Below are 14,913 nucleotides of genomic sequence, written 5' to 3'. Positions count from 1 at the left end.
ATAAAATATAATTTTACTTGTGAAAACGATTACTTTCTTGTATGTTTAGTTCATTGTCTTTTTTACCATTTTATTGTCTTGCCATTTTATTGTTTATCACTGAGATGTATTTCTTAATCTGTTATCATTTTGTTGCTTTTTATTCCCCCTGTGACACTTAGCTGCATTTACTAGGATTCCCCGTAGTGTAAACCTCAGCTTAAATTGAAATATGATGATGATGATGATGATGATGATGATGATGATGACGATGATGATGAGAAATGGTTTTTCCCATCAAAGTGAATTAGGACAAAATTATTAATTCTTACTAATGAGAATGCAAATGACTTTTTACATGTAATTTATTGTTTACTAAAATTAATAACTTCAACATAAGTATACTAATAACATACTTATATTTCTGACATAAATAAACAAATAACATTAAAAGCACTTACCATATGAAGCTTCTATTTTTTCCACACTTATTAAACATGAAAATGTAGAAAAAAAAAACAGTCAAAGAAAGAAAGAAAGAAAGAAAGAAGCTCTTTTTGCAGTAACTAAAGTGAATGGAAAGACAGCGTGTTGTTCCTCCTCCTTGCCGGAAGGTGTCGACACTCAGGGTTGTCCTCTCCGCTGAGTTCAGTCTGGGCGGTGCAAGCTGCGCGTTTAAACAGTGCCGCCTGCACACAGAGAGCGGAGCTCAGCGCTGTACAGCAGATCAGGGAGTTTTACTGCAGACATATAGGCAAAATACAGCGCACATACAGTCGAAACAAAGACAAAAACAAAGAGATGGCAGTCGAGAGGTAATTATGTGAACATCTGCGTAATGCAAAACTCACCTAATGTAGTTTTAGGATCACTGTTAAAGCCGTTTTGACGTTTAACTACAAAATAACCTACTAGCTAGTAGCTCATCAAGCCCTGCTTCGAAAATACAGCAAAAAGAAAGAAATGTCCTGCGAGAGGTAACAGTATGACTATTTTGATTAAGGGGTAAACCTTTCTGATACAGTCTACTATTAAAACTAAAGCGGGTTTGATGTTTATTAGATACATAGCCGACTTTGCTTAGCGTTAAATACTAGTAACGCCAGTAATTGGCTAACTTAGACCTGCACTTCAATCTTGCTGTATATCGAGTGATTCGTTTGGTGAAGTTCTTTACTAAGTGTACTTTCATGGGTGACCTACTACTAGATTACGGCAGTTCGTCTTTCTGAAAGATTGATAAGTTAAAGCGGGAGAAACGAGGCTGATTGCTACTGTGTGTTTAGCTAGTTAGCTAGCTTAGCTCCCTCCCTTCCAGCAGTTCTGGCGCGCCTTGGCTTTTAGAGCTCGCATACTAAATTGGGATAACCATCGGACATATACTCTTTAACCATAATGTAGGATAAAGTTAAGCAGTTGATGACTGTTATTTCCTCTTTTTGTTCTCCTAAATTTGATGTCAGTTTGTCCTGTTGTTGAGATGGCGCGATCAGTGGGAACTGCGACTGTTAGCGCCGTTATGGCGGGCACCAAAACAACTTTGCTAACTTTGATACTCGGCCTGATTTTACAGTTAAAGAAGAAAAGAGCTCATGAAACCATTTCTTTTGTCAGATAACTTATATATCTTACGTATTTTGTTTAATAGGTGTCGAATTGTGTTTATTTAGACATAATGCCAGTCTTGATCTTAGCAAACAGGGCTAGTTGGTTGAGTAGAGGAGGTTTGGGCATAACTGAGCTATGTTTGCTCTTAAATACCTCCTTTTTTATTTAGGCATAATAACCAGCTAGGTTTTATTGACTCCTAAGCAACCCACCTTGTTTTACAGACCGCTTCAAGAGCTTCCGTGTCTGAATGAGAATTTGGAGGGATCCCTGCTGTGCATGTCTCAGACGAAACGGAAGGAAAGGCCGTGCTATGGTGAGGAGAATACGCCGCACGAGCTCATCCAGCACTGGTCGCCTCCTCGCAAGCAGCCCCGGCCCTGTGGCAAGGGCAAGGAGAATGCTTTTGTGCTTGCCAGACGTCCCAGGAAAAGCAGAGATTCAGCAGGTCAGTTTTTTTGGCCTGACCACGAGTCCATGAGTGCTCAAGGGAACACCTTGCTGGTAACTCGTGCTTATATAAATGAGATTTGTCATATGTAATCAGTACACTTAAGGTTTTGACAGCACTATTTTTGATTCTGAGGTCATTATTAGATTATTTTTTCTGTGTATTTTCTGCTCAGTGATTCTACAAAGTCCTGATTTTATACAAAACAGTTTGGTCTGTATCAGAAAAAATGCTAGTTTTATTGAAAAACCCCAGGTCTTAAAACACAAACTGGTACAGTACAAAAATCTGAACTGCCATAACATGTCTCCATTTTCATCCTCCAATATGGAAACATCATCTTGTCTCAATGTGCCAAATTTATGCAGAGTCTGACACTGAGCATCATAATTAAGTTACTCTTTCACATCTGAATTACTTGATAGATAAAGTGATCACTGATAGTGGATTCAACAAAAATGGGGGGGAAATGAAGAGACCCTGTATAGACAGTGTATTGAAATAGTGTTGTTACACCCTAAATCACAATCATATGCAACTTCAGTTGCATTAAAAGTATGCTGTATGAAACATCTCCCACTGCCTATACTGCTTCTCTGTTTTCCCTATTGCAGCCGCAACCCTAGCTGGATCAATCAGTGAATGACAATGAATGTGAAACATAAATGTGCTTTTTCTGTTTTGGCCCCTCCTTCAGCTGGTCTGTGTTGGGACAGTCTCCCAGATGAGCTCCTGCTGGGGATATTTTCTCGCCTCTCGTTGCAAGACCTCCTGAGAACCTCCCGCGTGTGTAAGCGCTGGCATCGGCTTGCGTAAGTTACGTCGTGTACCTCTGCTGTTCATGTTAATCAGAAATGGGCACTCAGTCATCTCGAGAAAACTGTTTAGTAATTGAATGCTTGTCTTGAGAATTAACTTGTTCAAGTATCTTTGCAGTTTTGATGAGTCCTTGTGGCACAGTGTGGACTTGGTAGGAAAGGCTCAGTTAGATGCAGAGCTTGGCCAGGTGCTCACCGCTGGAGTCTTGAGGCTGCGCTCTCCACATGTCTGCATTGGTCAGCCTGGCTTTAAAAATGCAGAGTGAGTGCTGGGCCCTTTCTGTACAAGTTTGTCATTAATATATACATTTTACTGTTTCATGTTTTGCTGATCCCAATGTTGTAATGTAACGCAATCTTATGTCTCTTGCAGTCTTCTGCGTGTCCAGCATATGGACTTGTCCAGCTGCACCGTACAGACTTCTGTCCTGGAGGACATCTTGTCCCGCTGCAGACGGCTGCAGAATCTCAGTCTTGAGGGGCTGATACTCTCTGACAGCATACTACAGTATGTGAAGTTTAAATGAATAAGAATATATTGTCAACATAAAAGCATCTATGAGAGTGTTGATATTTGTTTTGATTCTGAAGCCTACATTTGTGTTAAGATGATTATTATTTATTTATTTATTTAATATCTTTATCTGTTATGCAGTTCTTTAGCTCAGAATGTGGAGCTGGTTCGACTGAATTTGTGTGGCTGTGCTGGTTTCTCTCCTGAGTCCCTGGCTGAGATGCTTCAGTCCTGCACCCAGTATGTATATGAAGCAAAAGATGATAATAACTTATGATAATATAAAATGTGCAGTGAAAGACAGGCATATCAGGCACATCATTTATCGTCTACCGTTACTTAGCCCTCTGTTCTGTTTGATCCAGGCTTGAAGAGGTGAATATGTCATGGTGTGACTTCAGTAGTCAGCATGTTCAGGCCATTGCTACCAACGTTCCATCAAGTGTCACTCAACTTAATATCAGCGGATACAGGCAAAACATGACCATGGAAGGTAAGGATAACTGTTGATTTAAAGAAAAAAGCTGTATTGGTGAGTTAAATCAAATGAAATTTGCTGAAGCACAGTTTAAACCTCTGCTGTTGCCAAATGCAACAATAGGTTTACACAATGGTTTATTATACAGTTATACAATAGGTTTATTATTCAGTTAGCAATCTCAAGTTTTATTATCCTGTAACCACTACAAATTACTCAGTTGCTGTTATAAAAGGTATGTATTTACAAGAATCAGGATCGTGTCCTTAGGATTTAAGATGCTAATTTGGTTTCTTTATAGTAAGCTGTTTGTTTTTAAAAGAGACTTTTGTTATTGTGGCATCACTTTAGGTGAATTTAAACTATGCAGCAATTTTGAATTCTCTCTTTACGGGAACTTTTGTCCTTTCTCCCTAGATGTGAAGAACTTAGTGGAAAGATGTCCAAATCTCACAAATTTGGATTTAAGGTAAGTGATAATTTGGGTTGGGAATTGCAGGCAGTCTAAGCGCTCTCTAGGCTTTTGAGTCCCAATATTGATGTCTTTTTCCTACAGTGACAGTGTACTCGTGACTACGGACAGTTTCCCGTTCCTGCAGCAACTGTCCTCACTCAGGCATTTGGCCCTGAGCCGCTGCTACCAGATTCACCCAGCCGCCCTCATGTAAGACACGAGTGTATCTTTTGTGTTTTTATTGAAGGATGCACCAATATGGAGTTCCTGAGCTGATATAATAAGCTTTTTTTGTGGCTGATATAAATAAGCTTACTTGAGCTAAAATAGGATGCAAAATGGATATACATATTACGATAAATGTATAGTTTAATTTGTGCTTTTATTAGCTTACATTTTTTAATATCCTCTTTCTTTCTATTACAGACATTTCGAGAAGTTTGAGAAGCTGCAGACCTTGGAGGTGTTCGGCCTGATACAGGATAGCTATCTGCCCATTCTCAGTAAAGGGCTGCCACATATACAGATCAACACTCAGCCTTTTTCTAGTGTGGCTCGTCCTACTTCAGCTACAAGGAAAGACCGCACTCTATGGGGAATGCACTGTCGACTGGTATACAAACCATAACCTACAAACGCAGGACAGTTGAGAGGTGAATTTTAGAAGGTTTCACATGATGAATAGATTTGAGTAATAATGTGTTAAAGGGAGTCCACTGGAAAGTTATTTTTCAAGTGGCATGAAAATGTTACCTGTAGATGTTTTAGGAAAAGTGGAATTGTTTCAACAGGCCTAACTCCATATTCGCCCCACCCCCACCCCACAAAACAATCTTTAAACATTTTAAGCCCTTGCAAATCTGCAACCTTACTGTTCAGTACTTGATGTTTAAAGTGTTTTAATAATGGTTGATTTTTAAAAAAAAGTTACATACCCACAATTTAAAGGATGAGTTCTGTAGTTTTAAACTTGACTGTTTATCATGACTTCTGTTTGTCTTAGAACCTCATTTTAATATTGGTGTCCATGTTGAATGATTGTTGCTTTGGTGAAACGTATTGCAAGGCTATGATGGACATTACTGGGTCATGTTTATACTCATGGGTGCCTTAACTTTCCTAAAACATCAGAATGAGTGTCTGCAATGAACATTAGCATGTGTTTGGTTCAAAAAAAAGGTCTGAAGGTCCTTTAAGCAGACCAGTTCCTGGGCAATAATGTTTTGTCCTGACAATCACAAATGTAGGTGCATTCTCATAATGTAACCACTGTACCATGAACATTGTTGTATTTCAAACAGTGTAATGGCAAAGGGGAAATTACACATCATTTATTAACTTGAATGCTTACGGATCAGCAAAGACACATTTATGTAAACTTGGTGATCCTAGAATCTACCTACAAGCTGTCATGTTCTGGTTAATGAAGGCATTTTATTGTTCATAATATGTTGCATATCCATGCAAGATGGTTTTAAATGTTCATTGTTACCAATGCATTAAGGAAAAAAAAGGTCTACACTTTTGCTCAGCTGCCAAAATAATGGTTTGAGATTTTAAACCATTTAAATTTTAATAACTGAACATTTGGCAGCTTTATTTGTGGTCTCAGACAGAATTAAACAAATCACGTTTTCAGGACATTAAGCTTTTCTTTGTGACCAAAATACCTGGAATCTTGAAATCTGTTGGTACTACTTTCCATTATGAATGACAAACTTGAATGATTGACTTCTCTATTGAGAACTCAGATATACAGTGTATTTTTGTGAATATTTACATGTTCACTAATTTTAAATAAATATTCTACTTTTTATTTACTCTTCTCTTCCTTTCTGATATTGCTGAGCTGTACCCCTGTACAGTGTTTTCACTTGTACAGTATAGAAAGCTTATTTCCCTTGAAATTTCTATGCTGCTGCTTCAGAAAGCATGTCAGAACATTTTTAAAAAGTTTTTAATGGAGAAACCAGAACCACAGACATTCAAAAGTTGCTCTCTCTAAACAAAAGACACTTTGGCATGTTCTTTGTAAACCATGCCAATTAATGCTCTGAACTGCCAATAGCACACATGGTCTTTTGGGGTCATACACTACTATTTAAAAGTATACTGATTGACACCTCTAGTAATTTTAACAGCATTGGCACAGCAGGTGATGACCTCGAATAAGTGGTGAAGTACAGAAATGGATGTACAATTCAAATTGAGCAATTTAATGCGTAGGGTCTTTAATGGGGGCAGCTATGAGTAGATTTCTCAAAGAACTGCAACAGTACTTAAAAAGATAGCTGCAGGAAAGCAACCAATTAGAAATAAGTCAATTCACATCAAGACTCTTCAAATAATGCAAGACAAAATGTTCTTACTGTAGCTGTAAAAGTAAATTTTCAGTTCAACGTTTCCTCTATAACAAAGACGAAGAACCTGGCTTGAGAAACCTACTGCCTCAGTAACAGGTTTTTGACCTTGTCAGTTTTCATCTCCAAGGCTCCAGGCTTGAAAGATAAGTGATTAAGGTCAAATACAGTAGAAAGAATGTCCTGGTTCAGCAACTTTTCATTCAGTCCTCAAGGATTACAGTTTTTAGCGAGTCTTCATCGTGTAAGCTGATAGTTGCAATAGCACCGTCATTGAACTCAAAGGACGTTCCTCCATCTACCACCATGCAAGCATCCCAGCACCTTGAGCGGACACATACCCTTAAAGCAATACAGGGAGATTAAACATTTTCAAATGACAACCTTTAACAAGTCATCTAATCAGATTAACCTGATAACTGACTAAACAAAGTCTCAAAAGTGACAAGTGCAAGTACATCAACATAATGACTCATGAACCACTGATGTAGGCAACAGCATAAATCGTGTTAAGCATTTATTTTATTAATTAAATCTTGCCCTGCATGAGTTTTGGCTATTGGAGAAGATAGCAAAGCAAACTCCAAAACTCTGCACAGAAAGAAAATCAGCTCAGTGTATCCAGACACTTTCTGTATAGAAAGTAATACTCACTTGCTTGCAAAACCTCTTTGGCGGCTATTGGAAAACACTCTGTTAACGATGGGCTCTCTAACACTGAAGAAAAGTCTGTTCTCCTCTGGACTGAAGATGAGTGACTCGTTGTATGCCTCGGTCACTAAATACATAATAAAACAATATAAAAAGATGAAAATCCCATGACTTTTGAAGTTCTCATTGCATGAGTTTTCAGAGAAAACATTCCATTGTCACAATGCTGCACTCACCACTCTCAATGACCTCCCGGTTTAGAGGAATATCCAAACCAGTTTTGACTTTACCTACACAAAATATAATTATGGTTACTTTTAAACCATTTTTTATTTTTTTATTCCAATTACTTTTTTCTCAGTCTCACAAGCTAATAGTCCTTTAAGGGAAATTCCACCATTTTTTTCAAAATTCTTGCATAATACAATAAGTGACATGTAAACAAAGTCATTCAGAGTAGTCTGATGTGAAATTGTGTATTGTAGAAAAACAAGCAGCTTGGATTTCTTTACAGTGGTGATGACAGGAACCAATGGTTACGGTATCTACAGTGCAAATGCTGCAGTTTTATTTACTATCAAAAAAAGACAGCAAACTTTCATGTGACTTCTGAGTTTTTATGTGTAACGTTAATAAGGATAACCCACTACCTCAAACTACACTGAACTGTTGTGCAGACAGACAGTTCAAAATTGGTGGCTGTTTGTTACACTACAACTGCGGTAATAAAAAAAAATGTTTTCTTATTGCCTTACAACACCATGCATGTACCTCTCTGGTATTAATATATTCCCTTATCTTAAAAATATGGTAAAACTATTTCTCATGCATCAAGCAACATAACCTTGTCATAACTTTGTGTGAGGTATATTTTAGAGGCATTCAGTTCTTTGGATGTCTGGTTCCTATCACCACTATTAACAGTTCTGACTGAACTGAGCATTTCACATCAAATCACTCTGAATGACAGAGCACTTAATAATCTGATAACTGCAGAAAATCTGATTTTGTCAGTAGTCCAATCAATGTGTTCACATGAACATGAGTAATCAGATAATGGGAAAATTCTGGGTTTACATGAGTCAGGCAGTAATTAGATCTTTGCTTTTGCAACCGGCCAATAAACTCACAGAACAAGACATGACATAACCAGAGAACTTGTAGAGAGGAGAATTACCACTCTGTAACGTCTTCCGGGTTTCTCAAACACTAGAGGGCGCACCCGAGCGAGTCCGAAATGAATGGGTTAATATGGAACATTTGAATAAAATGATACGTTATAAATGCTTAAACATTTTTAAGATAAAAGAATGCATCCATATCCTGAACACAGAGCACCGCTGTTATATTTTTGGCACAAACAGCCAATGAGCTTCTCTGGTCACCAACCAATCAGCACTAGGAAGCAGAAATGCTAGCACTGTACTGCCCAAAACCCATTTACTGTAGTAAAAATGAAACATACAGGTTAGTTTTCTTTGCTTTTTTTAGTGAAATACATGGTTCTACTCTCTAAAACTAAAGGAAAGTTCTGGGCAAGTGAGAAACTATTTTAACTTTCTCGTTTTTAGCCGTTTAGCTCCATTCACCCCATTCATTGAGGACTCGCTCATGGGCACCCTCTGCTGTTTTAGAGTCCTGTTTTTGATATAACGGGGGAAATAGGAAGTGGCCAGGCTCTTCATAAACTGGCTCTGACGTAACCGTAATACAAAGCTCAAACTTCATGTTGTGGCTTTTTTTGAAACATGAAGCCATATTAGCTGATAATGTGAACACGTCATCTACAAGATAAAGAATATTTAAATTGATTGTCAAGCATGCCCTTGGTTTCAGCGTCACTCCAAAAATGTTTTGTTGCCTTCTTGTGGGTGCTGCATAAACACTGTTTGCTTATTTCTGGTACCGCAGTCTGGTTTCACCCATGCGCAGACAGAGAAATCTGAAAGAGATCTGAGTAAGAGTATACTAGCACTGAGAAATCAGATTACGGAGCTAAAATCCAGCTCTCTTTATCGGACTTCTAGACCTTACTCCAATCTAAGAAATTGAAGTATGCTGTTTACATGACCATTTGAATAATCAGAGAGCTGCAGAAATCTGATTACGATCTCACTGTTTACATCTTAACGATCTAATCCAACAGCAATTTTGGAAAAACTGGTGGAATCTCCTTTGAGCATGACAGTGGAATTATTGAAACTAGCCACAGAGCATTAAAAAGAATATGGAGAAGGCACTACCCAACTCTATATGACCAACCATACCCAGATTAGCTATAGCAAACCATATGGGGTCTCATTTTCATTTTGTTCATACCTATTCTAAGGACATCCTCCACAGCTTGCTCCACCAGTTTATTAATGTTATAAGACCTGCATGTAACAATGAGAAATGTGTATATTAGGTACCAGCACACTTAACAGCCCTTTAAAGCAAGCTTAGCGGGAAGACCTACCAGGCTTTGGATCCGGTTCCAGTGCAGATACTGAGTCCCGAGCTCTTCTGCTTCTCCCATGGGCCATCATCAATGGAGATCTCATAGTAGGAAGCCCTATGGAGCGAGAGGGTAAGATGGGGTTTGAAGGATTTATACTTCACCCTGTGGCAGATAGAGATCCACAAGTAAGGGGAGATGGGCAAGGATGCATGGAGTGAGGAAGAGAGGGGTTGATGAGATACATCAAGCTTAATGGACAGACTGATGGCAGACAAACAAAAATGGTTAGGGAGTCAACAATAACATGGCATAGGTGACAAACATATACCTGGACGAGAGCGACTCTCCAATGAAGATTTCGTTCAGTCCTCTGACTGGGAGTAGGTGTGGTGTTGTGTAGCTGTTATGTGCTGTACCTGTCACCAAAACAACAGGTTACCTCTGTGACTCTCAGCACTTTACAGCTCCATGCAATGAGTGTCACACACATTTTTGTTATTCTTTTGTCTCTATACTCTTTAGATATGGACTCTTTTGACAATGGCTATAGGGGGTAAAGTGCAGACTGGTGGCTTTAATTTAAAAGAACACAAAAAAGGCCCTGAAAGGATTCACACAAAAAGGCAGTCACATGCACAACACTAGGGTATCTTAGTAAATTATGTACTGCAAGATATTTTCTGTTTTTTGGCCCCCAAAAACTTTTTGGTTGCTGGATGAGGGCAATACTATACCCTGAATCTCGTAGGTTGTATAAAATGGATCAAGCTGTTCTTGACAAAAACACAAGGGGGGAAAATGTTGTGATCATGGTCAAGTATCACCTTACAAAATTTTTGAAAGTATTCTTCAAGCCTGTCTACAACATCCAGACTCATGTTTTCAGAAGCATTGTTACACATTCATGTTCATGCTAACATACGTTTACACACTTTTCCACCTCACAAGAATAGCCTCTTCATATTTAAAATATTTCAGTTCATGACACTTTTGTTAAAGGGGTCATGGTTATTTCCTATCCACACTTTTGGATAAAATATTAACTTTTGTTAAAGAGAAACTCCACCAATTTCTGAAAATTTGAGTCATACAAAGTGTTTTCATGTTTATAGTGGTGGTGATAACAGGAAGTAGGAGTTGTGATGACAATGCAAAAATAGCCATTGTATTGTATTAAACAATCCACCTACACATGTCTACTGAGTTTTTATGTTCTGTTGATAACGTTATAAAGTGGCAAATCTGAAAAACATGTTTTCTTGGGGGCTATTTTACCTTCCAGTGCTAGGCATGTACTGTTCTGCCATGAACAAATTTTAAAAAATGTTGTTTCGGCTGAAAAATTCTCAAAACTATAGTAAAACTATGTCTGAGCCATCAGGCTATATCACTGAAACCATTTCATCTATGAAATGCAGTGAACCATTAAACATTTCAGACCTCTGGTTCCTGTCACCACTGACATGAACAATTTTGACGTGTCTGGTTTCTTTAGCATGGCGCATACCAAACCACTCTGAATGACTTTGTTCACACGTAAACGGTTATAATATAGAGAAACTTAGAAAAATGGTGGACTTCCCCTTTAAGTCTATCCTATATGAAGACAGCATGGTAAAGGAGGAAAAAGGCAGATAAGAGAGAAGGAAGGGAACACGAAGGAAATAGTTGACACGGGAGTCATACTGTGCTGGGACTCGGTGGAGCTGCGGTGCGCCTTGTTGTGTTGCTCCAAACTCAGCTGCTGCTCGTGCAAATCCACCGGAGTGGGATTGATTCCGGTGCCCTCCAAGTGCATCCGGATCCGCTGCCGCCACTGCCACCTGGTGGAGACAGTGGAAGAAACAGGACATAAAAAGATGTCATTAAGAGTTATTAATAACATTACTGTTTCAGGAATCTGCAATTCAGCCCGCAGCTGAAGGTAGTGTGAGGACACTATCAACTCAGTCTCCTTATCGACTCCTTAGTACATAAACAATACACTATACAATAAATGACCCACCTGAACTCTCCCTTCCTGAGTTTGTGTAATGCTTCAGAGAATGCATGCGTGTAGCGCACAGGCAAGCATAAATGGCCCTCGGACCTTCATTTCCAAAAAGAAAAAATGTATATACATCATACATTTGAAAGAAAAAAAACTCTATTCATCATGTGCATGTGCTGATGCTTTTTTACCTTTCGGGATCAGTATTGACTCCTATTACAGGTTTGTTCTTATCAAACACTTTACTGGCAACTAGTAGCATAGTGCCATCACCTAAAAAGCCGGAAGACAGAACACCGACAGACTGGTAAGCTAACACACAGCCAGATCGGCATGCAATTAAATTCATATGTATTTGCTGTAATGACTTCACATGTTGCGCCATGCCTGAAGATCCTGCAGGCACTGACACAAAGCAACAAACCTCCAGCCGAAACAATGGCGTCCGCCCATCTGACGGTGTCTTCATTATACTCCCCTCTTTTAACCACATGGACCTCGACCCCTTCTTTTCTAAGAAGAAAAAAATTGGAGTCACTCATAGAATATTCACTCACTGTGAACTTACCATCTGCTGCATTTTTATAAATATCAACAGTGTTTCTATGTCTCAACATGCATCACTTACTGCAGATTGTCCACAATCTGTCTAACATTTTGGGTGTGTATGTTGTGTCTTTCCAAAAGCCCACAGTAGCTGGATCCTTTCAGGGCAAGCTGGAGTTACAGAGAATGAAAAAAGAATGAACCACAAATGGTGCTGAACACTGAAAATAAACAGAGTTATTACATGTTGCCCTATCTGGTTCATGTTTAGGAAGTGTGGCCTGCTAAGATACTTACAAAGCTGGGTATAAAGTTTTCATTGTTTTTTCTTTAGCCTGGTTTTAGACTAAAGTGAATTTTTGAAGAAGAAAAAAAAGAAAAACCCAAATGATTTTTCAGTCAGATCATCCCAATACACTGTATGTACACCAAACTGTATGAAAAACTATCAGACTTTTTTGTATGGGACATTATATTATCCTATGGCCATGTAAATAAATGTATGGCATTCCACACGATCAGTTTTCTTACCAGCTGTTTAAGATCCTCTTCTGACAGGCCTGCGTAGAGATACCTCTGTTGCTCGAACTCATACCTTGTCGTCTTTGTCACAACAGCAACTTTTGATGGTTTGAAGCCGGATTTAGCCTGCCAGGCAACTTTACATACAGCTGTCTGATGGAAATAAAGGCGACTACAACAGCTCCCACTGAAAATCGTCACAACTGGATTTCCATAGCAGAGTAAATTTCTTAAAGCTCTGGATGTCATTCTACTGACAAAAATATGCAACTAATGAAAACTCAACCAGAAAAAAAGAAGAAAAACGCTGGTGAAACTGTTAAGTTAGTCCCTTTGGTGTCGGTCATCCGAGGTCTGGACCTCGTCGTGTCCAGATCCTGCTAGACTAACCCACACAAGCCCGTCTGGCTTGGAACAGACTTTGAAATACCAAACATGGTCTCATTTCATAGTAGCCAGCGAACTACAGTAGTAGAAAAAGCTCTATTCATGTTATTCAGGAGTAATACACAAATTACACCAACGCCTGTAGCGAGTAGCAGAGAAGCACTATAAGAATGTGCTTGACTTTGAGCAATAAACGGCAACGAAACTAACGCAATGCACGGACAGTACAAACTATGAGCACAGCCACCTTCTTTAGCTAGCTAGCTTAATGCTTTATTCAGACACTTTCCCAACCTCCCATACAAATTCGAAACCTATCATCTAGACTAATTTTACATTTGGTAGTGCTTATTAAAAGGAGACAGCCGTCTACCTGTCAGTTAAGGTGGCTTATGTTAACTGGGTTTGCCAGAAGTCACATGCGTGGTCAAACAGCTAGCTAACTAACTAGCTGAATTATTTTAAAAAGCTACGCAACTACCCTTAAATGTCGTCTCGGATAATAAGGCGTGGATATAAACTAAGTTACAGTGGCAGAAACAGGTCTGGGCAGTAGGCTCATTAGTACAGAGCAGACTGTGGAGGTGCGGAAGGTCACTGTAGTTAGCTGAGGCTGAGTTTTTAGCTGCTACCGCGTCGGATAACTAACGCTACCTGCTGCAGCTTTAAGCTTCAAACTCCGCGTCTACCGCTAAACCGAGTTCTTCCTCACATCCTCTCCTAACTGTCCTGGCACAACTTTAATCGACATAAAGTGCGAGGCTCGCAAACGTTTCTACATTTCAAATCTAGAATTTCCTATCGTAAACACATTACTTCCCACACTCACTGCCTCTGCCATCTTTTAAGTACGTAGAGGAACGTACGTTGTTGGGTCCGTTCCGTTCCCTTCAATGCACGCTCCCTCCTTACTCACTAGCACTTGACTCGTAACGCTCGTTTAAGCGGACCTTTCTGCTTTAAGACATGCTGTTTGATATGAAGTTTTAAGATTTGTTACGTTGTTGCTGGTTATATTTCTGGACGAAGTGCATCATTTCGAATGGCCTAGCTATAACCGAACATCTCTGCACCGTGACAGTAGAAGAAGCCTAGCTAGGGGAAGTGAGCAGCCTGTGGTGGAATGACGTAGTGGAATGAAAAGTGACTAGGCCAGTCCTAGTTAGGATAAGCGACAAAGTTTGTGAATTATTAGGGCGGTTTTCAGCTATTGAAGAGATAAAGGCCTCAGTATCTGTGGCAGTTTAGAACCACTTATCTCATAGATCAAAATAAATTGTTTGTTACTGTTCAGCACCAGATGGGATCAGTTGTCTTAAGGAGCTTTCTGTAATCAAAAAACCCCAAAGGGATTCACCGTTAAGCGGATTTCATTCAACGTGTTTGCTGCTGTGATGGTCTGTCTTTAGTAAAATGCACGTGTTAGAAGTGCTTTCTGATACTTTCGCAGTTTCAGAGGTCACAGAAGGATTGTCTTGACCTTTTGGTGTTTAACTGCTATAGCTTTAGTGCAATTTAGTTATCATCGTTAAAGAGTAATAATACACAATTAATATTGTCATTATGCAGTAAAACTGCAACATTAAACTGACCCAAGCTAATAAAAAAGTAGTTAAATTTGGTTGCATTTAATTAAAAAATTTAAATAGAAGCTTATCACATACAACTGTAATCAAATTAAAAACGTTAATGTTGACTGTAAATAACACAGTACA

At 39.0% G+C, this 14,913-nt stretch overlaps 2 protein-coding genes across 4 annotated transcripts; one reads left to right on the top strand and one right to left on the bottom strand.

Annotated features, from left to right (window-relative positions):
* Positions 1-671: 671 nt before the first annotated feature.
* Positions 672-5,114, top strand: skp2 (S-phase kinase-associated protein 2, E3 ubiquitin protein ligase). 2 transcript variants are annotated; one of them, XM_036588039.1, is made up of 10 exons: positions 672-794; positions 1,812-2,035; positions 2,736-2,850; positions 2,975-3,118; positions 3,230-3,364; positions 3,512-3,610; positions 3,736-3,863; positions 4,266-4,317; positions 4,405-4,512; positions 4,729-5,114. In XM_036588039.1, exons 1-10 carry the CDS (start codon positions 781-783, stop codon positions 4,928-4,930), a joined length of 1,221 nt encoding a protein of 406 aa, XP_036443932.1. In that variant the 5' UTR covers positions 672-780; the 3' UTR covers positions 4,931-5,114. The 2 variants fall into 2 exon arrangements, with proteins under 2 accessions (XP_036443932.1, XP_036443934.1); XM_036588041.1 differs by having other exon boundaries at positions 677-956.
* A 1,131-nt stretch (positions 5,115-6,245) lies between these two features.
* nadk2 (NAD kinase 2, mitochondrial) lies at positions 6,246-14,079 on the bottom strand. Of its 2 annotated transcripts, none has more exons than XM_036588037.1 (12): positions 12,821-14,079; positions 12,372-12,460; positions 12,168-12,256; positions 11,935-12,016; positions 11,759-11,842; positions 11,440-11,576; positions 10,082-10,169; positions 9,772-9,915; positions 9,633-9,688; positions 7,550-7,603; positions 7,317-7,440; positions 6,246-7,004 (listed from the first exon to the last, which is right to left on the bottom strand). In XM_036588037.1, the coding sequence occupies exons 1-12, from the start codon at positions 13,058-13,060 to the stop codon at positions 6,866-6,868; spliced, it is 1,326 nt and encodes a 441-aa protein (XP_036443930.1). In that variant the 5' UTR covers positions 13,061-14,079; the 3' UTR covers positions 6,246-6,865. The 2 variants fall into 2 exon arrangements, with proteins under 2 accessions (XP_036443930.1, XP_036443931.1); XM_036588038.1 differs by having other exon boundaries at positions 9,772-9,867.
* Positions 14,080-14,913: the final 834 nt, after the last annotated feature.

The sequence above is a fragment of the Colossoma macropomum genome, unplaced genomic scaffold (genome assembly GCF_904425465.1).
Source record: "Colossoma macropomum unplaced genomic scaffold, Colossoma_macropomum, whole genome shotgun sequence".
In the NCBI taxonomy this organism is placed as follows: Eukaryota; Metazoa; Chordata; class Actinopteri; order Characiformes; family Serrasalmidae; genus Colossoma; species Colossoma macropomum.
This window is presented reverse-complemented; position numbering and strand designations above follow the sequence as displayed.

Coding starts and splice junctions, on each gene's coding strand:
- skp2 (XM_036588039.1), top strand. Junction 2,851..2,974: donor AAGCGCTGGCATCGGCTTGC/GTAAGTTACGTC, acceptor GTATCTTTGCAG/TTTTGATGAGTCCTTGTGGC. Junction 4,318..4,404: donor CTCACAAATTTGGATTTAAG/GTAAGTGATAAT, acceptor TTTTTCCTACAG/TGACAGTGTACTCGTGACTA.
- nadk2 (XM_036588037.1), bottom strand. CDS start 13,060: ATGACATCCAGAGCTTTAAGAAATTTACTCTGCTATGGAAATCCAGTT. Junction 9,916..10,081: donor GGAGAGTCGCTCTCGTCCAG/GTATATGTTTGT, acceptor TATCTGCCACAG/GGTGAAGTATAAATCCTTCA. Junction 7,441..7,549: donor CCGGGAGGTCATTGAGAGTG/GTGAGTGCAGCA, acceptor TTATGTATTTAG/TGACCGAGGCATACAACGAG.